We start from the raw sequence: 23,057 nt of genomic DNA on the forward strand, positions 1-23,057 counted from the left end.
TAAGAAAATGGACACAGCTCAAAGTACGTATATAAGAAAATGAACACAGCTCAAAATAAATCTTTTTAACTCACATTTTAACAACTGAACTAGGAATTTCGCTTATTATTTATTTATTTTTTTAAACATTAATATCGAAAAACACAATCAAGAAACTAATGAGAAAATGAACAAACTCAAAGGCTTCGCGTACAGTGTGCCTTTGTATTTTACAAATATAATTTTTCAAATGATCTTTTCATATTCATATCTCTAAACTATAAAGTGGTATATATAAAAAATTAAACTTCTTCAAGTATTAACGTATATTTACAACCATTAATACAAATTTATAAAACCCGCGACAACCATATAAAAAGAACTGTAAATCTTAATATTCTTTTGAAAAAAGAATAAATGTCAAAAAAATAATAATGAACTAAGTGATTTCGGTAATTGAACGACTTCACAGATTGCGAATTCAGTTTGATTCATTAGCTAATTATTTAAAAGAAAACAATACTTATAAGAGTAGCTTATAAAACGAAATCAGATGACATATATTTTCTTAAATACGCATTTTGAGCTGTGTCCATTACCTTAAATGCGCATTTCGAGCTGTACCAATTTTCTTAAACATTCATTTTGAAGCTGTGTCCAAAATAAAGAGCTCATCGACGAGACGCAAGTAATGAATTAATTAAGTTGTCACTTTTTTATTTCCTTTTTTTAAAAAAAAACTTTTTTGGAAAAAGAACACGTGCTCCAAATGAGAACGTTGCTTTGTCCGTTGAGACAGGAAACGCACGCTATAACATGAGCTATTATTTAATCAGCTTGTTTACTTATGAAATATCTGAATCTCATATCTTTTCATGAAACATTAAAATCATTCCAGATACAACTTTCTGCGGAGTTACAGATTATAGTTGAATAAATAAAAATGTTATTTGAAATGCTATTTTCAAAGATAGGCTCATACGTAGCGTGCAAAAAGAGTTTGCGAGTTTATAAAATAACTTGAAGAATGAAATTAAAACAATAATCGTTGCACTTTATATTGCATAAATATGAATAAGTATGTACACTATTTTTGACTCTTTTGATTTGGTTAAATAATAGCTTTGAAATGAAAATGCTTCTGATATAACTTCCACTAATGCTTCCTACGATAATATTTCTAGAATTAAATTATTATAACCTAAATTAATCTATATAGCTTATCTAACAATAATTATGCATATAATAAACAGATTGTTCTTTTTTTGATGTAAAGTTTCTTTAACTCCTAGTAAAAAAATACGCATATTGTGGGCCACTATTTTATATTTAAATTGGTCAAACTGGAAGAAAATAAAGTGCTTTCAGAAGCATAGTTATGTTTATAGTAACAGACTTGTTTTAGTTTCACTTAATTTCTATCATATGTAATTTATATTAGTTCTGAAAATACTCATTAAATATTGTTTAAAAGCAAAGCCGCGGGGACATAAAAAAGAGTCAAAATATTGTTATCCTACCGACAAAAATAAATCGATTGCGAAAATAATCTGGCTACTCCTAAATTCTTTTACCCTGTAGCCTCTCTAAACGAGGAATGAAATAAAGATTTTATCAAATTTTGTTGAATAAGTATTGAGACATTTAAAAAACATTAAAACTGAATAAATGCACTTTTCCAATCTCTACATTCAATATGCATACTCTTTTTTATTTTTTTTTCTTTCTTTTCAATAACGGATTATAAAAAATATATTTTAAGGGAAATGATTACAGAACATGTATAGTGCCATTTTCTATACAGCCAAATCATAAGCTTTAACATTTTATTTTAAACATGTTTTATAATTTTTAGAATAATTATTTTTATAAAATATAATTCTTATTTTTGAAGGAATTTCAGAATTATGACGATATTGTCAACAAAAAAAGGGGGGGGGGAAACACGTTCTTTTTTTTATTTATTTATTTTTTTTTTTTTATTTTATTATTTTTTTTTTAAAAAATGTCAAGTAATAAATTGAAGAACTGAGTGGACAAGGATTCTTAAAGTATACATTAAGGGTGACGTTTACAGATCACCTGTTATATCTTTTCTCCTGAAGGCCGCTAATGATAGAATAAAACTTATGAATCAGGATACAAACAATTAATTTCTTTCTAAGGCAAAAATGTATGTTTAACCAGTAACATTTCAAATAATCTTGTATTTCAGCAACAGTGTAATAGTAGTTAACTAAAGTAAAGTTTTTTTCACTGAAGTTACCACATCGTTAAAGGGTGGATTGAATCTAAAATTATCAAAAATAATTTTTGATCAACAATTATGAAATTATCTGTAGATTTTTTACTCAAGTCTCTTCATTTTTATTTTATTGTAACCTCTGAAATTTTAATCCATTCAACGGGAAAAAAAACTAATTTAAAGAATTTCCACATTGAATTATTTCTTTCCTTTCTATCAACTACTATTCCTAAGAAACTGACACGGAAATAAAATAACATAACTACAGTTCAAAAATAGAAATTTAGAATTACATATGGTTAATTTTGAAATTGATTAATTGTCTTAATCTTACAAAATTCTCTTAAAATTTAGCATATTAACAAAGTTGACCTTACGAGCACATTATACTAAAAAATACTATTATTTTTTTTTTAAACTTAAGATTATGAAGAGAAAATAAATAATATATGTTCATTTAAAGTTCCGTAACCACGTACCACCTCAACCTCACTGAAAAGTACCGGAACGTAGTACCGGCACATTCCGGCCCCACTACACCCTTGCTCATTAATAATTCTAACTTATAACAATATGTAAACAACGTTTGCTCCAGAAAAATTAAATTTCTCAAGTGGAGTTTCTTAACTTCAATCAAGCAACATTATTCAAAATTCTTATCATCACTTTTTATCAGACAAGTTATCAAAAACTAAACCTTAACTCTTAACTTTCTTCAAGTGCTATTCTTTGATGAAAATTTGTTACACCAGCCTGAAAAACATTTCAAAAATATGATGGAGTTCGATTGTTTAAAAAATGATTGTAAGTATAGCAGTTTCTATTATTATTTTGACTATCTATTAATTCTTTATCTTTTGAAACTAATTCCTTTTAGATCTGAGTTTTGAGACCCTGAAAAATAAAGTAGTTTCATAAAGGTGGATTTAGTCTTTCGAATGTGTAATACTTTGAATTCAAAGAATTTACAAACAAAAATTAAATAATCCAACAATGAAAAACTTTTAATATTTTATTCAAGGCCTAATTACCCCACACAGACCAATTCGATTGTTTGAAAACTAATTGTAAGTATATAGAAGTTTTGATTGTTGTTATGTGCATGATAGAAAAATATATCGGTATATTTTAAATTTAAACACACATCCTTTCTATCTAAGAGTTTTCGGACACAAAAAACAAACTAGTCACATTATTTTAATTTAATCGATGAATTTAGTCGCATTTATTTTACATTATTATAAAGACTCTGAATTCAAAGAATTAATAAGCAAAAAGAAAAAAAAATCCAACAATGAAAAACTTGAACTTTCCACAAAAAGGCTAATCAGACCTGAGCCTGAATTTCTGAGCTTTGAGGTTCTCCAAATCTCTTAAAGTCTTCAGAAGTATAAACCACGTCAAAATTGTAAATTTCATGAATGTATTTTAAAAAAAATTCAATTTGTGATACATATGCAGAATATTACAAATAAATTCAGGTAAAATTGGTTCTTGGAAATAACAAACTGCAAAACGTGTTGATTTAATACTCTGGACTTCAAAATCCTTACGGTCGGCCTGATTTTGGTCAAAATAAAATTACGAAGTTTATGTTCGAAAAGTTGCAGAACAAATAAAAGTAATATTTTTGTTAATTAAATCAACTTTTTAATCAAACAATTGAAAGTTTATGTGTGAAATATAGAAACATTTTTTTCATATTAAAACAGTTAAAAATAGATAATAAAAATTAAAAAGGTTATTTTTATTGTAAAAACATGATTTCATGGTCATTTTTTAAATCAGAAAGAAAAATCTTTTATGAATTTTTTAACTTGAAAGTAACAAAATTTTTACTATTAATTTTTCATCACACTTTCCAGATCGTTTCGTGGTAGAAGGCACAAAAGTCCTTCAGCAACAATCAATCCTCCTGCTTCAATTATTTCTACATGTTCTCCTAAAAAGAGGAAGAAGAGAAATCGTCGAAAACCTTACAAAGTAAGTGTATTAATTATATCACAAAAATAACATGGATTTAACTACAAATTAAGGTAAACGACGTTTAGGAGCACAAAAATATTTAAATATTTTTGTGCTCCTAAACGTCGTTTACCTTAGTTTGTATTTCAGCACAAAGGTCGCCCACTTGTGTTTTTATGGATTTAACTAACCTGTTTATGAAGAGTCTGAATAGAAAAAAAAATTTTCGGTAAACATGATTCTCCGTGAAAAAAAGTTTAATTTTGCTTGTGACATCAGAAGAGCGTGGTATTCGATATTGTTTATTCACAGATTTCATACCTTTCAGTTATGGTATTCTTTAGTTAGATTACTTTTTATATATAATTTAATTATACAAAAATTTTGTTTATATTTGTTCAAAGAAATAAAAAGAGAGAAAAAAGATTACATCAAGTACTTCTCCCTCCTCCAGCACGGGGTGAAACGAATTGTGAAGGAAAATTAATTAAAAATAACCTATTGATCATGGGGCAAGAAGTTACCAATGTACCAATGTTTAAAAAATGATAGTACATTTATCGTTTTAAACCATGTTTACATAATTGGCAACCACTTTAAGTTTGAAAAGAAATCGCAGCTGCAATATAAATATATATATTGAAAGGAGTACTTCCTCATTCCGCCAAGACATATGATTCAGATTGAAAAGGTAAGATCACTCAAAACATATACGTTAACAAACGTTTAATTACACTAAACTAAAGACACTATTAACCTCAATTTAAATATATACTAACTATAGTTGTAATTTTTACAAGTATGTGCCTCATATCTTAGTAATAGAGTTATCACAAGAAGTTACAATACAGAAGTAAAAAAAAAGTACCTGACTACACACTCCTGAAATCTCAGTTTCCGTGGTTGAACAGTAACATGAACCGATTTCCCTTTTAAGTTAAAATTTAAATATTTTTAAATAGATAAAAAAATTTTAACCTAGAAAACTGTATGGAATTAAAAATAACATGGAATATAATTCGAAGACGTTTTTTTAAAAAAATATCTTCGACAATTAAATACGAAAAGTATTAAAAAAGAAGTAAATATGGTTGTCCGAGATGAGGAAGAGAGAGGGCTAGGACATGAAACCGGTCTTCTCCCCAGATGGTCGAGCGTTGCGATCGCGAATTGTTTTAATTTATTTTTCTTTCAAAGCAGCGATGAACTTGCAGAGTGTTTTAAATTATATTGTCTAAACTATATTTCACCATTTTTCATAAAAAAAAACTTGTGCTACCGAAAAAAGGGAAGTAAGATCTTCCTTTTTTCAAAGCTTTACAAAATTTTTACACAGTGGCGCCCTCAAACCTGGTTGATCTTCATTCTTCTCCACTTGGAATAATTTTTTGCGCTGACCGTAACTGTAAATCTTTGTTTTCAGTTCTTGTTTTTGAAGTGTTTTGTGTCGATTTATGGAAATCATAAAATTATTCATTTTACGAAAACTTTTTACGATGTCGAAACAATTTTATTTATTAATGTTGAATTTAAAGTGTTTATTTTTGTACCAGCACGAAAACTTTTCTCTTAAGCGTGAAACGTTCTAATATAAATTTTGTCCGGTAAGTTATAATTTGTTTGATTTTTGATATCCGATATTACACCAATGAAAATCAAAACATGCTATTACTTTTCCGTATTGTGATTTTGTTTTACTGTTTTATATATTTCAGGTGCTTCTCCACTTTTCCTTTAAGTTGAATTTTCTCCTATTAATTTTCTATTATTATTAAGAAATCAATGTTACTTGAAATTAAGTTTTTAATAGTTGACTGTTTTATGTTACAACCTGTTTTTTTTTCTTCTGTGTTGTCTAGTTTTCTAGAAAAAGAATTATAAATTTATATTTTATCAATTTTAAGTTATCTACCTATTTTTTGCATACTTTTCTTGTTAAATGTATTACAAATTTGATAATGCTAATTTTAATAACAATTAATTTGTTAAGTCCAAAGTTATTACTTTTTTTTTATTGATTGTTCTGAAATCCGCAATTCGAATTTCGTTTGTCATATTAATATTCCTGTTTTTTAAAAAATCGCGAGAGTATCAGGAATAATTGAGCAATATAAGACGCCAAGTAAATTGAGCAATGTAAGACATCGATAAAACCGTAAAAAGTTATCAAAACATGACGTAAATTTACGACGGAATCTGCGCGAGATGTGAGCAATAAAGGTGAAGATTTAAATGCGTAAACTAAAATTTCCATGTGTAATATATTACAATGGGGATATTTCTGTAATTCGTAGTGCTCAATTGTATATTTAATTAATAATGCAATGATTCTATAAATTTTTTTGGTTGTTATTGCCTTTGATTTCCACATAATTTCTAAATTCGATATTTTTAATATAATATTTATTGCAACTACTGAATCTGAAAACAAAATAAGAATTTACTAATATCCGCTTTGAAATATCTGATTTGCATGATTTCGCTTTTGATCCTTTTTTCGGTAGTTACTATTACAGATGCACCAAGTGCAGAAAAGGTCAAAAAAGGAAGCGCGAAAAGATTATTCTATTGGCATGACAGCCCTTTGTGGGCCAGAGCCTTCCCTTAAACCTTCCTCCTTTCTGCTCTTTTCTTTGCAATTGTTCTCCAGTTAGTAATGCTTAGGATTTTAAAATCTTTTTCCACACAGTCAAGCCAAATGATCTTACTTCAAGATCTTAAGTGTCAAGGAAGAAGGGTCCATTCGACTGGTGTGACCTGTAAGCACACGAGGGGGGGGATCAAAATTAGGTATATTAACAAAACAAATAAGTAAATTCAAATGTATTCAAAATATTTATGAATGGATTTTATTTAAAAAGCTCTTTTTGAAGATCTCGTAAATAGATAGACAACCTCTCATGTCACAGCCAGAGTCCACTGAAGATGATGCTATCAATGATTGAGTTTTAAAGTTTAACTAGAAAAAAAAGTTATTTTAGAAACATCTCAAACAAATCAACCTCTCATTTCTTAAAGTAAATTAATTTTTGTGATATAAAATTAAATGCAAACCTAAGTAAAATTTATAATCGTTGATTTATTTAAAATAGTTTTATCATTCATAATTGATAAATTTGTTTTTATAGATAATTATATCAGTGGGGTCCATATTTATTGACTCTAAATTTTATTCATCGATTCGGTTTTTGTGACGCCAACACAAGTGGCATTTCTGCATCATGAAAACGACACTCTGTAAAATAAAAATCTTTTTCGAAATATCGTGTACCTTCGTGTATTTTGAAGTAAATGGAAGACCGCTAAGAAAAACCAACCTCCATTAACGACCATTTCATCGTGGAACAGGGAGTGGTCCCTCCTGAGAGATTTCGATGTATTATTTATTTCTATTTTAACGCAGTGATATAATATAATTTTAAAGATATATTAACTAAACTAAACTCAGTGACGCGACAGCCCATAGAGGGCCAAAGCCTACTGTGCCCATCTCAGTTTTCTTAACCTTGGGCTTTGGGGTGCAGGAGCAGATGTTCCGGTTAGGTGGGCTGCCGAGTTTAGCTCCCAAGCATTTTTGGTACTGATTTATCGATCCACTGAAGAAATGAAAGGCTGAGTCAACCTTGCCCGGCCCAAGGATGGAACCCAGGACCTGTGACACGGGAGTGCTACCGCTCAGCCACCGGGCGTCAATTTTAAAGATATAGTTATTATTTATTTTTTATAATATTTCAAATATGATAATGTTTATTATTTTTAACAATTTATAAAAGCTCCCATGGTTATTTTTCAAAACTTAAATCACTTAACATTTTCTCCTTTGAAATTTTTTTTTTTAAATAAATTATAAAATATTTTAAAGCATTTTTTACTGCACAGTATTTAAATTTCTGTGCTGTTTCGTATTCTCAATGTCGTAAAAATGAATCAAGCATTAATTGTTTATCAATTCAGGTGAAACATAAACTCTACAAATGAAATAAACATTTGATTTGATGCATCATCTTCTCTTGCCTAATTCAACAAAGCAAATTCAGGTCAAAAGGCAAAGACACTATCCAACTGTAAGCTGAAACATAGGCCTATGAATCACTTGATTGATGTTGATTCAATCGTTAGTTTACATATTCTTATCATTTGTTTTTTTCTTTAAAAGTATTGCAACATGCAAATTTCAAATTGCATCTATGAGTAAACATTATTTTACGTACTTGATATGTAATAATTCTAAGGTTTAATTCAAAATTTAGGGATAATATTTTATTGAAAATCTTGATATTTTAAAAGTCATGAGGAAATCTAACAAATAACTGGAGGGAAAAAAAATCAAAATATCACATGTATTTTTAGATATCACAAATCTTCTCGTAGTTTTGTAAATCTCATTCTTTATTAAACTGAAGTGTTGTGTCACGCAAATTTCAAATTGCACTTTTGAGCAATCACTTTTGCCTGGGCTCGATTTATGGCAATTATGATCAAATAATGTTTCTACTTTAAAAAAATAAAAAATTTTATATAACAGGGATAATTACAAAAGAAAATTCAGAAAACAGTTTTTTTCAGGTGAGCAAAATTTTGGGTAAATAGGGTGAAAGTTTATGAAGTTATCAATTTACGTTGTTTTAAAAAACATTATTTGTTGTTTCATTATCTTATACAATGAAAAGTTTAACAATCCAATGCCAAGTATGATGAAGTTCTGTTGTTACGTAATCTAAAGCTTAAAATGGTCCCAAAAAGACCCTTAAGATTGAGATTATATTGCAAGGGGTTCACAAAAACTGAGTTTGTCCCTAATTTACTTCTGTCAAGAATATTTAGCTCATTCAATACTTATTCAGGGTGCGTAGCGTTTGTAAAAAGTACTTAAAGGTGCTTTTTTGGGGATTTCGTTTTTAAAAGCTTTTAAAGGTGCTTTTTTCAGCTGGCGTTTTTAAAAAGTGCTTTTTTTTTCGAAATTTTTTTTCTTCTCCCTTCAGTGATATCTGGTGGATCCCATGCATTTCACGAAAAATGGGGAGTTTGCTACGTAATCATTCATGCGGACTTCATGTCGTACCCACGTTATGACTTGTACATGCGCGCACACTTTAAACCGAAACCCGAGTGCTCCAATTCGGATAAAGAATATCAGATCCTTATGAAATGTTTTTCTTTTTAATTTATTTTGTTCTTGTTTATTTTATTTTACTTCTAACACTTTTTTTTTGACGTAGGGGGTAAGGGTACTTTTGTTCTGAGTTCAGGGTCAAGTTAAATTCACTCGGTGATGTGGGAAAGTACTGATTGTTTAGATTTACGCCCGTTTTTTTGGGGGGGGGGGTTAACGCTAAAACTGTTTATAAAAAGTTTTTGTTTTTCAATAATATCATTGATTGAATATGAATTTTTTGAGTGCTTAAATATTTTTGTAAAGTGCTTGAAAAGTTTTTAAAAAGTGCTTATTTTTGATTCAAAGATTTGGCTACGCACCCTGTTATTGTTTTTTTCATTTCTAATATTAAGAATATTGAACTAAATTACAAATTTTAGTAGAAAATCGAGTAGTTCATTAGTTTACATTTCTGATGCAAATAAGTTTGCTAAATTTGTTACACATTTTCCTCAATTTAGTGGGACAGATGATTGTACTCCGGAAAAAATCCGGATTTTTCGCTAACCATGATCCGGAAATTTTCGGAAGTCCAGAAGCTTACAGAAATCATCAATCACATTTATGTTTAAAAATTCTTATAATTGTGTATTAAAATTATTATTATTTTTTTTTTAAATTACTAGATTATTAGAACTAGAGTTTATACTTGGCATCTCTTTAATTTGTAAATGTTTTTTCGGGTAGAAATATAAAATGTGATTAGATAAAAATAAACTAATACATAATTATTAATTTAAATTATGCTGCACATAATTTATTTAGAATTTCACTTTGTGAAAATATCAATGATTTAAATTTATAAAGACATTAATTTTTGGAAATACGTCGTTAATGATTTTATACAGAAAATTTTCAGGATTTTTGAGCTGGGCTCACAATTACCCCTGGTATGATAAGTAATTATTAATCTTGTAAATGTTTTTGTTGCATTTATACGTAATTTTTATTTAAATCAAAAAAATACCCCTTATAATTTATTAAAATTAGAGTTTAACTAATTATATCTTGAAGTAAACTTTTTTTTTGCATAATTAAATATTGTAATTATTAATTTTAAAAAAAAATTGGATGAGCAACTTGATATTGAATATATTCAAAAAAAATTTTATGGTGGCTTATAAAATCAAGAATCTTTGACAGAAACTAGTTATTTTATCATGATTTTGTAAATGTTTTTTGAATTTTATTAATTATATCTAGGAAGAACTTTCATCAAAAGAAATAATTTTTTTTTAAATTAATGATCCTATCCTGATTAGGATTTTCTTTTGTATGAGTAACTATTTAATTTTTTTTTTTCAATTACTTAAAAAGTACTTTAAAGGTGTTTGTTTTGTGTTAAAAAAATTTAGCTATGCAACTTTTCTTCTTTTTCAGGCTCTCTAATTTTTTTTTTAAATTCATTAAAAAATAAGAAATTTTTTTTTTTTTTTTTGAACTGATGGCAGAAACACTTTTAAATGATAAAAATAAGAATGGTGCGTTTACTGCAATTTTACTTTCACCCAGCAATCGATGAATTTAGTTTTTGTCGAAGCAATTCTAGTTGCAATGGTTAAATATAATATAAATGGTTTAATGGTTGGACTATTGCCAATAATATTTATTATTATTTTAATTACGTCTTTTTTTTTCTTTGCTTTATTAAGCCTAATGAGTTTTGCTGTCCAATACAAAAAAGAGGCATTTTTGAGCATGGAAAGTGTCTTGAAATATGAAGAAGTGCTGGCATATTGAGGGGCAGACTAGTTCCAGAGATACTTGACATTCTTGTCAACATGCTCCTCAAGAAAGTCAGCAAGTTCAATATAATGCAGACATGCCTGCATTATATTGAAGCACAAATTTGCATTAGCCATAGAGATTGCGAATAATTATAAGATAGATATTAAAATTTATATTATTTTATAGATTTTTCTTTTTCATATTCATTCTTCTCAAATAACCGCAGTGGTGTTATTTGGCAACATTTTAGTCAAATAATGCTAATATTATTACACTTTTGTTTTTGTGTATTTATTTAATTTAAAATTTGATCTTGTAGTTAAAATGCAAACTTTTATTTATTTATTCAAATGTTCATTTTTGATATTAATAAAAATTAGATTCATGAAATTAATTTCATAAAACAAGCAGTCTTACTCTTTTTTTTAATCTGGTAACTCCATTATTTGACTGTTCATTATGCTGTTTCATTATTTTACCGTATTCTGGGTGTTTCAAAACAACTTAAGTGAAAGGTCGATGCACAGATTTCGGTAACACTTATATTAGTTGTACTACATATGGGGCTGACAGTTTTTGTCTCAATTGCATCAGTACTCCATGGAATGGCACACCCTCTCTGTTTGTGACTCCTTGTTCCTATGTGATTTTTTATATTTTTCTATGTCTGTTTTGTCTTTCATTTTGGCTAGATTTTTTGGAAGCAGTCTGCATAAGTATGATTTAAACATATACAGTCGAACTCGTTTATAACGAGCACAAAGGGACCGTAACAAGTACTCGTTAAATCTGAGTGCTCGTAATAAACGGGTACTTAAGGCAGGCGGGCAACCAGAAGAGGGGGGGAGGCTAGGGAGGTCAAATGATTCAATTTACTTAAAATTTCATTAATACTTACTTACTTTAATTACATTAATTAATTTAATCGCGTTTTTTTTTATTTCGCACCCATTTCTTATCATTTTGAAAAAAGATAAGAATAGAAAGATGAGAAAAAAGATTGCAAGACAGAAAAATATTGCTCGCTAAAACCGGGTCTTGCTCATTAAAAGCGACTTCTGTTCCATAGACTTAACATTGATCCAACCAAATATTCTCGTTTCCCTCGGTAAATCCGAGCTCTTTATAAACGAGTTCGACTGTAATTTCTAATTAAGAACAAGAAGGTTTTACCCTGCTTATGATTATTTTATTTTAATTTTAAAAGTGTTTGTTTTAATCTAACAATAATTTTTTAGTGTAGTTTTTTTTTATTTTTTTATTATCTAATGTTGTATGAAAATATTAGAAAAATTCTCAGTCTTCTGTTTCAGATTGAACTTTTTGACAAAAATAATTTACTTAGGTAATGAAGACAAGATCTTGGCAATAATTTTTAGATTCTAATTCTCCTGTTCTAAATTTATAATATAAATTATTTCTTAACAAAAGTATTTAGATTAGTGACTTTATTGTTAGACCAATTGGATTACTTCTAGTTTCTTCTCTATCCTAAAAAAATTGTAGTCTTAAATATTTTGTTTGTTACAATCAGTTTAATAATTCTAATTTCTGGATATTAATCATGACTATCTTTTGTTCATTAGATGGAGCAGAATCTTAAAAAAAAGGAAACTCTACCGGATAGAGATGATTTAAGTTTTCCTGTTTCATTAAGTGATGTTGTTAAAACAGAGGATAGTGATCACAACCATCTTGCTGTATCAACATTCCTGCCAGAACCAAATAAAACCTATGCAGCCTGTAAAAAAGACTCTGATACTGAGAAATTTCGCCAAAGTCTTAAATATCAGGATAAGGAAAGCTATGTGTCACAAAGAGACCACAAAATAGGTATTGGTCTTTTTAATACTGACGAGATTGAAGATTTGCCACCAAGACATAGAAAGAAAGTTGTTTCCGTCTATGAGAAATTAAGAGCATATGAAGAATATTTACTAGATGAGAAGTCTAAGGCTAATGATCCAAATATACTACCACCTCCAGATTTATCTAATGATCATGATAATGTTTGTTTAGTAACTAAATCAACAGAAAACAAAAGGAACTCTCCCATTTCAAATAAACTAAAGCTGAAAGAAACTCTAAAACATTCACGTAAAAATAAATACACAGAGTCAAAAAGCGATAAATTTAGTGATAACCATGTAAATAATGCATCAAAACCTAAGTGTACAAGTAATAAGTTCGAGAATATGAGTCAAAAAAATTCTCAGACGAGGGTGAAAACACAAATTTTTGAATCCCATGAGATGTCTACAAAAAATTATAATACTGATAATAGCTTAGTTTCTGTTGATAACAGTGTACAATCAGTACATCCCAAGCATAAATGTCTAGTAAAAGACTCTGTAACTGGTTCTGACATCAGGCAGTGTTCTGAAACTCAAAAAGAGTATAAAAAAGATGTTGAGCAAACTGTAAAATTACCAATACCTAAATCACCGAGAAAACAAAACAATCATAATTTTCATGCAAATCATGCTTATAATCCATCAAACCAACATATCACACAAAATAAAAATTTTAATTTAAAAGATCATGAAAATACTCATAGTAAATTAAAAGTGAGCAGAAATGTTAATTATCTAGGTGACAGTAAATCAAATCTTAAGCAAAACGACCTCAATAAAACTCTGAAATCTGAATCAGAACATTCTGTTGATGAAACAAATCTAACTCTAGTTAATTATCAAAAAACTAAGAATGAAAAAATTAAAAAAGACAAAAGCAATTTATCAAATGAAGCTGATTCAAATGTAAACTTTCCTCATTATGAGAAAAATAATCAAATGTGTAGCGAGACATTTTATTCAAGTGCTAACTCACAAGATGATAAAACTAATAATCAGAAAACAAAAAAGTATCCACCTAAAGAAAGTGGCTATCATAAAGAAGCTTACCATAAATTTGATTATGATAATACTAGCTTATCAAGAACAAATAAAAATAGTGCTAATGCTGGAAAAAGAAATAAGAGCCGCTATGACAGTGACCATGAGCATTTTAGTGATAGTTGCTCCATTACATCAAATAACTTATCTGTTCGAAATTTTTCCGAAGATTTTAAAAATGATAACACTAGCTTATCACGAGCAAATAAAAATAGTGGCAATACTGAAAAAAGAAATAGGAGCCGCTATGAAAGTGACCATTTTAGTGATAGTTGCTCCATTACATCAAATGACTTATCTGTTCAGAATTTTTCCAAAGGATTTAAAAATACTCATCACAAATCCTGCGAAACTGCTGAGATTAGTGAGGGGGGAAATTCTGGAGGTATTTTTTATCCTTCTGAAAGAAAACCTTACTTTTCATCAACATTTAGGAATAAAAATAATCAAACGTGTAATAGTAAAATAGATACTTCAGATGGATGCAGAATAGAAAAATACAAAGAAGGACCGCACGTGGGTAGTAAAAAGTATTATGGGGGAAAAAATGTGACCTCTCCTAATAGAAACAATTCTCTAGATAGTTCTAGTGATAATGTCCACAGGAAACAATCATTTAATAGGACTAAAAATTTAAATACTGAGTCTGTTTCAGTGTTTGATCGTAATGCTCCTCCAAGAAAACCCCATAATAAACAAAGACAATATGATAACGGCAATAAGTCTTACATTCAAGAAAACCTAAATGAAACTGCAGTGAACTTAGACTTAAGTAATGTTATAAATAAAGAATTTTCAAGCTATTCATCAAATACTTCTGTATCTACATTAAGCGACAAAAATTTCAATTGTATGTATGACAATGAAGAGCAGTTTTCAATGAGCCATATTCTGCAAAAGGAGAGAGATATCCATTCGCAATTTGCAAATTGTTCTCAGTCTGGCAGGGAAAATGATAGAATTTATTCTAGAGAAGAAAAAAGAATTGATGCCTCTAAAATGCCACAAGTAAAAGATATAGGATTTTTCGTACATATCACAGTATCTGAGGATTCTAAAAAATTAGATTCGTGGGAGTTATTTTTCAAAAAACCTTTAGGGTTCATAAACTTTGATGTCTTTAGGTGTTGTGATTTTGCTGAATCTTTAATTCTTCAGTTTGAAACTAATGAAGATGCTTTAAAAGCTCATTGGCTACTCTATAAATTAAAACGTAGGAACAGGAATATTTCTGACCGTCATATCAAATCACTGAGTTCAGTGAAGAAACATCTGGTGAGACCTTGTTTGTGTGAGAATGTCTTAATTGAGCACTGTGATAAGTATTTTGATGAATTTGCCTATAAATATATCTCTACTCATAAAACTAAAATGGATATAATTATAGATAAATTAAATTCGTTAACTTTAAAGAAGTCCGGTAATACCTCTAACGAGGAATATTTGAGTTTAAAAGATGCTTTTGATACCTTCAAAGCTATGGAGACAGTTTTTAATAATTATGTTAGAAAAGCTAAAGACTTGGCAAGGCAGTGTTCTGTGTCTGAGACAGGATCTGCTGAATTGAAAAAACTTAAGCTCAATTTTAGTAGAGAATGTAATTCTTTTGAAAGAGGCTTGCCAATATATTCTCAAAAAGATGTTATTCTCAATGCCATTAAAAACTATCCTGTATCTGTTATTGTTGCCGAAACTGGGTCAGGAAAAAGCACTCAGTTGACTCAATACCTCCTGCAAACTTCGTTTGCCGATAATCGTTCTATTATTTGCACTCAACCACGAAAAATAGCTGCAGTCAGCATTACTAAATTTGTATGTACTCAGGTAGGATCTTCAGTTGGAAAAGAAGTGGGATATGATGTTGGAATTGAAAAAAAGTTTGACAATTCAACTAAGATTATTTATATGACTGATTATGCCTTATTGAAAAAATGTTTACGAAACAGAAACTTAAAAGGAATTTCCTTTGTTATTATTGATGAAGCTCATGAGCGAACTCTTTATACCGATTTATTACTTGGCTTGTTGAAACAGTGCTTAGTATGTAGACCTGACTTGAGAATTATCATAACTTCAGCAACTATAAATCCCTCTGTATTTATTAAATATTTCAATCTACCTGATGGTGCTGTTATAAATGTGCCTGGGCGTGCTTACCCCGTTGAAGTAATTTGGTCAGAACATAATGTAAAGGAAGAAAATATGTACGTAAAGGAATGTGTCAGAACAGCTGTTAGGGTGCACCAAAGAGAATCGAAAGGGGATATTCTTGTATTTTTGTCATCACCAGCAGAAATTGATGAAGCTATTTTATTGTTTGAAGAAATGTGTCCTGAAAATAGCATGCCAGAGCTAATGAGTTTACATGGCAAGTCTGATATAAAAGATCAAATGCTTGTTTTTGAAACTAGTACTAATGATAAACGTAGAATAATTTTTGCTACTAACGCTGCTGAGACTTCATTGACTATTCCTGGAATTAAATACGTTATTGATAGTGGAATGGCTAAAGAGATGATATTTTACCCTGAAAAAAATAAAAGTTGCTTGATGCCTACTTTAATTAATAAAAGTTCTGCTGAACAGCGAAAAGGTAGAGCTGGACGTACTCAACCTGGAGTCTGTTATCGTTTATATTCTAAAAAAGATTTCGAAAATATGCCTGAACGAGCTCTCCCAGAGTTGCTGAAAACAGATTTACTTAATGCATTATTGAAAGTTTATGAATTTGGTATTAAACCCAGTAGTTTCGATTTTGTTGAATCTCCCTCCAGAGAAGCCATAACAAGATCAATTGATTCATTGGAGGTTTTAGAATTGATTGAAAATAATGATTTAACTAAATTAGGAAAACAAGTTGTTCAGCTTTCTATAGAACCTAGACTTGCTAAATTTATTCTATTAGGTGTTGAATCTGGCATGGGTCATGAAGCTGCTATAATTGCAGCTCTAGTTTCTGAAGCGGGAAGAATATTTTTGAGATTTGATGACAACAAGGAAAAATCTGATCAAAAGAAAAAAAGCTTTTGTCAAAAAAGTGGTGATCTATGTACCTTTTTAGAAATCTATAAAAGATGGCTAGAAGTGTCCCAAACAGATAGATTTAACTGGTGTGTTTCAAACTATGTAAGCTTCAAAGCATTAAGCTCTGCTCGCAAGACTGTCAAAGAAATTTTATTCACTCTGCGACAAGACCTTGGTATTAAAGTATCAAGTCGATATAATAACTTATCTTTTAAAAATAATTTTGAAATAATTCTTTTTAGCAGCTTTATTGAAAATTTATGTATATATTCAGGGCATCCTTCCCTTGGGTATCAGTCTCCCAACTTCAAAGAATCGTTATTCATTCATCCATCCTCATCATTGAAATACCTCAGAACAGTACCTCCTAAATTTCTTGTATATACAGTTTTTATGGAAACTTCAAGAAATTATATCCTCGATGTTACACCCTTAAAAGAAGAAACAGTTAATAAGGCATTTTCGAAAGGTAATTATGCATTAGCTGTTGAGGATCTAAAACGGCTACAAATTCCACCTGTAACTTTGGGACCTTTTGGAGAAAAAATTCTGTCTCGTCACATTTTAGGTAAAGGTGGCTCTGTAATTAATAATATTGAGTATCTGTTAGAAAAATTAACTAAAAATAGAAATTTTAGAATTGATATTTGTAGAGACAAAGGATTGGTTATTATTCATGTTGAGGAAAAATTTCATGAAAGAGTGTCTAATTTTATTCAAGACATAGTGAATGATGCAAGAGAGGAAATGGCAAAAGAGGCTGATGTCATCAAGATGGATGATGGATTTTATTACTATTGTTTATCGACAGGTGGATTGATTCATGATATTGTAATGCCTGGAGAATTTCGTGAGATTACGATTGAGCCCATCAATCAAAGATCAATAAGTGAGTTAGAATCTATTTTGAGACAATTTGGTCCTGTACAGAATCTTGAGAAAAAAAGCTTGAAATATAAGCATAGTATTAATGTGACTTATTTAACTGTTTCTGATGCCCAAAATGCTCTCAAATGTTTAAATAAAAAAAATGTTGCAGGTGTTAAAGTTCAAAATATTGTTCCAAAACTCAATAAATCTTCTAAGCCTTTATATAAATTGAAGTTTACATGGCCTCGTTTGCTTGCAAAAGGTACCGGTTCCATACTTTTCTCCTCTGCTGAGGATCGTGTGATGGTTTCTGGAAAATTGTCTACCAAATCTTTGTATGTTGATAACAATCGCATCAGTGTGACACCCTCTCAAAATGATCTCTGCCTTAACTTGAAAAATATACCTCAATCAGCAAATGAAAGATTGCTGCAAGAAAAGATATCCGAAGCACTTCCTGATTTCTTAAGGGAACTTGTAAAATGTGTTGAAATAAATCGACAGGATTCTTTAGCTGTTTCAAAAAATGATATCATTAAGATTAAAGACCAACTGTCCCAGAGCCTGAGTAGGTTCACTCCACCGAGTAAAGTTGCCATTGACGTTGTGTACCCAACATCTACTTCCAAAAATTATGAAGCATTTGCTTATTTCGAGTGTGATGAAGACGGGAGTACTGCATTTCGGCAATTGCATGGTAAATTGAAGCTTAACAATATTCAAGTTGATATTTTGGAGATATTGGAGTCACAGGTCGAATGCAAAGAGCATGTATATCATTTTCTACGGAGGGATATACAAAGTATTATCACAAAACATGAAGGAAAGGTTAAAGTAACAAAATTGTCTAATTCTCTCGAAGATAAAGTTGCTATTCAATTTTCTTGCAGAAGTCATGAAAAACTAAAAACCGTAAATAAAGAGATTTTAAGTCTGGTACGTGATCGTAAAGTAGAATGCCGTCATAACAAAAAATATTTTTATCTCTTCACTGATAGTGGCGAAAAAATATTAAATGCAATCCAGGCTCGGACAAAAACTCTTATCGAACGTGACACTGATAACAAGGTTGTTTTTATATATGGTCAAAGTAAAATGAGTTATACGGCTGAGGCAGAAATTCATTCGTTCTTTGAAACTGCAAAGTTACTCAAGACAAAGATCTATGATCTAAAAAGTTCGCATATACCACCAGGATTTTTGAAGGAACTTTATTCTAGATATGGATTTGATTTGTATGGCTTAATCACGAAATTTGATTTAAAAACAGCAAACATTGATATGAAATTTGGTAATCTTACAATTGAAGGTGAAGTTCGCAACATTAGAAAAGTAAGCTTTTTTTTATCCTCAATTAAATGTTTATTTTTGATTACATTTTTTTTAGATGTCATAGGAAAAAAAATCATGTTTTATAGCAATCACTTTCTCTAATAACTGAATGAAATCGAAATGAATTGTTTTGAAAGTATGTATTATCTTAAAGTTTATTCTATCTCTCTTTTCAAATCAAATTCAGTTATTTAATTGCAAAAGTTTAACAAAAAATACCATTTTTGTTCTATTTTGAAAATAATATGGTGATGTTATTAAAATAAAAATAATTTTTTTTAAATTAGTAGGTTTTTTGTTTAATTATGTAAATAAATATTGATTTTTTAAATTCTTCTCTTGATTGTTATCTTTTGGATGTCCTTTTTTAAAATAGTAACTGATTGAGAATAATAATTATTTTGGGTTATAAAATCACAAAAGAATGTAGAAACTAAAAAATAATAAAATTGAATGACGGTTTTTGCAAAGTAAAAATAATATTAACTCATAAAGTTGCCGTAAGGTTTTAATGCTTCCATTATCATCCTTATGTCATAGAGTCATTAAAATAAGAAAATTACCAGAAAATCGAAATATCATAAATACTTTTACCACTTTGTGTTTATGTACCTGTGTCTTTTGGCTCTAAATTGTTATTTGTCAATTGTGGTCCTGATGTCTAACTCAATTCAGGGAGGAGAGCTCAATTAATGAAAACTCTAATGAAATATTAAGTGCCTCAGTCTTCAAGCAGTTTCAGTCTTTATTCTATTGCGACTTCTGATCTATAAAATGTAAAAAAATCTTGTCAGGAAAGTTATCTGAAAAGAATTGCAAAACAATTCCTGAATTTGGTGAGCGACAGTGAACACAACCTCTGATGTATTTAAAATAAAGCATAAAAGAATTTAGAGTAAAAAATTAAGCTATTTAATAAAATTCAGGTAAAATGTGTGGGCGCTTCAAGTTCAGATTATGAAGCAATTTCATAAGAATTATGTAAGTACAAGTAGACCCTTAATTAGCTGAGTTTGCTGTTAACCAAACGGATGACGAAGTCTGTTTTTCTTTCTGTTTTCTTCTTTTTCTGAATGAGTCCTGAAAAAGACCATACTTTTTAGTTCACTGTCCGACTCTACTGCCCACGAAAACACTCAACTATCAAGAAATATTGCACCCTGAAACGGCGAACAATGCTTTGTTTCCAGTGGCCCTATTGCTTTGTGCAATGTGTTATCGAACAATTACGTCCCCTCCTTTTTGACTGGCAACTGTGGGGCGACAATTTCTTGAGATTTGTGTTACTTTTGAGAATGCATTTCATTTAGCATTTGGGTACAAAAGAAAAAACGTAATTTGTGCATATAAGAAAAACAAATGAAAAAAGGCGTTTCTTTAAAAAAAAAATTATATTTAGTTGGGGGTATGGTTTTCCCAAACGACCATCAACGTTGAACATCTTTGAGTCATTGAGCTATTAATGAGGGACTCGGAATATTCTGTCCCACTCCTCCAGAATAGCTCATTCCAGTTTTGGAGAATTTGTGGGGGTGGTTGGCGACCAGCAATTCGTCTGCCTAAAATGTCCCAAACATGCTCGATTGGGTTTATGTCTGGAATACAAGCTGGCCAATCCATTTGTATGATTCCTTCCTCCAAAAGGAAATAATTCACCCAGTTAGCACGATGTGTCCCGCAATTGGCGTCCATTGACATAAAGTCATCTCCAATTGCTGCAGCATAAGGAACTACAATTGGTGTCTGAATCTCATCCCTAAATCGACGAGCAGTCAGAGTGATATGTAAATCGGTGTGCCCATGAATAAAGATGCCAGTATAGATCCTCACTCCCCCACCTCCAAATCTTACTCTTTCGTAAACGAACAAAGGATTGTTTCTAGTGCCATGTTCCCTCCAGATGAAAATATGTCTATTATCAGGATGAACAGAAAAATGAGACTCGTCAGAGAAAAGAATATTGCACCATTCATTTCTCCTCCAGTTCAAATGCTCTGTTGCCCACTCCCTAGGGATGCGACCCTGCCTTGCTGTTAACTTGGCACAAAGCATTAGTCAGTGAGCACACAGATCCACAACATGATGGTGATTTCAGACAGTTGGTGTCGAAACTGTGGTGCCACCCTAAATGTGCAATCTGAATTCAGTTATAAAGATTGGTGCACATTTAGTTGTCTTTACTTAATAACCCTTCCTTGAAAGCATGTTAATATATTTTCTTTCTTTCAAAAAATCATAAGAGTTGCTACCATTGCAGTTTGGATATTCGACTTACATTTTGGTAACATGCATAATAACTATAGTTTTAAGAAACTTAAAATTACGAAGATGTATATTAAAAAAAAATTTACTGCTGTGGAACAAAAATATTTAGCATTTGATTATAATTTGCTCAAGAATTAACTTCAGCGTGTAGTAAAAATACATGCAGGCCCCTGCATCTCCTAGAAATGCAAATTACATAGTTAAAATTTAGATGTCGAATGGACTAATTTTAATTGTATACTTAACACAAATTTCTTTCGAATTCCAATTTGCTTTAAAATTGTTACAAAATGTATATATATATATATATATATATATTTAATGAATTTTTTTCACTTATTTTGCTTTGTATAATTTATTTTGTGTTCCTGAACAAACTATCAGAAATCAAAATTACTAAGGAGTGAAGAAGTACAATTACAATAAATAAAATTTGATTAGTTCTACTTCTTATTAGCTTAGTGATGATCCCTGTGGCAGAATTTTTTCTGACTTTCTGCGACAAACCTTATTAGAACCAATATCTTTCTGCAAGATATTTTTATCGTTATAAATGTATGTGTAATGAATTTATAATAATAGATGAAATTCGTGTTTATAAAATAAGTCTACATGCATAGAATAAAACTGTGTAGATTTTTTTTCTTAATTTCATGATATAAGTTTACATTTCTTAATAAGTTTAAATTGTTTAAGTATAAATTTGCATAATCTTCGATAATAACGAAAAGTTATAAATGTATAGATCTGCAGACAAAAATGCTTACTAGAGCATAAATAAAGATTACCCAGAACCTGTAATAAGATAGAACTTATAGAAATAGCTAAGAATGGACAAAAAGATTAAATTTATAAAACAAGATAACTGAATTTGAAGTATCAGTTTAAAACAGTATGATTTAATGTTTCACTATAGTAGTTATATCAGGTACAGAAACAAATCAAGTGAAAAAATTAATATTGAAGTTGAGTAATCAAAATAATAAAATAGTATTGACTATAACCGAATTCTAAAAGCAAAAAAATTAAAGCAATGTTTGTTTCAATTTTTTCTACATCTAATTAATTTTATCTAATTAATTAGATTCGATTAATATTGTACTGACTTATTGAAAGATTTTTTTTTTAAAAAAGGAGGTAAATAAAACTTTTTTCGTGATCAGATTAAGTTCAGAACGAAAAAAATACACAGCGCTTGTGATTTCGCACTGTATTGTGTAAATATATAGCACTGATTCCACACGAAGTATGCAGAAGCAGTTTCCGACTCAATATGCTCAGGTCTATTCAACATCTCGAAACGAAATAGTCTTTATCAGTACTGAAACATCGGTATTAGAGCCATATTCATTGGATGCGATTTTTTTTCGCATGCGTATGGAAACCTATTTGAAAGTGACCAGTAAATATTTTTCACCAATCTGGTTTTCATTCGCATGCTAAAAAATCGTAGATAGTGAGATATCTTTCAGGCTTTATTTCATTTATCGTTAGATTGCGTTTTTTTTTTTTTTTTATCGACGATTTAATTCAAAGCATATAGGCATTTTTAGATGTTGTCGACTTCCATCTTATTTCTTTTTCGGAATGCCACCTTAAT

General features: G+C 29.7%; 1 protein-coding gene across 4 annotated transcripts in view; it reads left to right on the forward strand.

Annotated features, from left to right (window-relative positions):
- Positions 1-870: 870 nt before the first annotated feature.
- The window catches only part of LOC107436122 (uncharacterized), a 44,226-nt gene continuing 22,039 nt past the window's right edge, over positions 871-23,057 (forward strand). Inside the window, exons 1-4 of one of the 4 annotated variants that reach the window (XM_087151634.1) lie at positions 871-1,057; positions 2,945-3,028; positions 4,090-4,207; positions 12,659-19,192. In XM_087151634.1, coding sequence (XP_087007760.1) covers positions 12,659-19,192 — 6,534 coding nt within the window. In that variant the 5' untranslated portion in view covers positions 871-1,057; positions 2,945-3,028; positions 4,090-4,207. Of the gene's footprint in view, positions 1,058-2,917; positions 3,029-4,089; positions 4,208-5,561; positions 5,794-12,658; positions 19,193-23,057 lie in introns of those variants that run through there. The other 3 variants (XM_043044750.3, XM_087151635.1, XM_043044751.3) reach the window with 3 other exon arrangements.

This window comes from Parasteatoda tepidariorum, chromosome 9 (assembly GCF_982258835.1).
Source record: "Parasteatoda tepidariorum strain Cologne lab strain chromosome 9, Ptep-v5.0, whole genome shotgun sequence".
NCBI classification, from domain to species: Eukaryota; Metazoa; Arthropoda; class Arachnida; order Araneae; family Theridiidae; genus Parasteatoda; species Parasteatoda tepidariorum.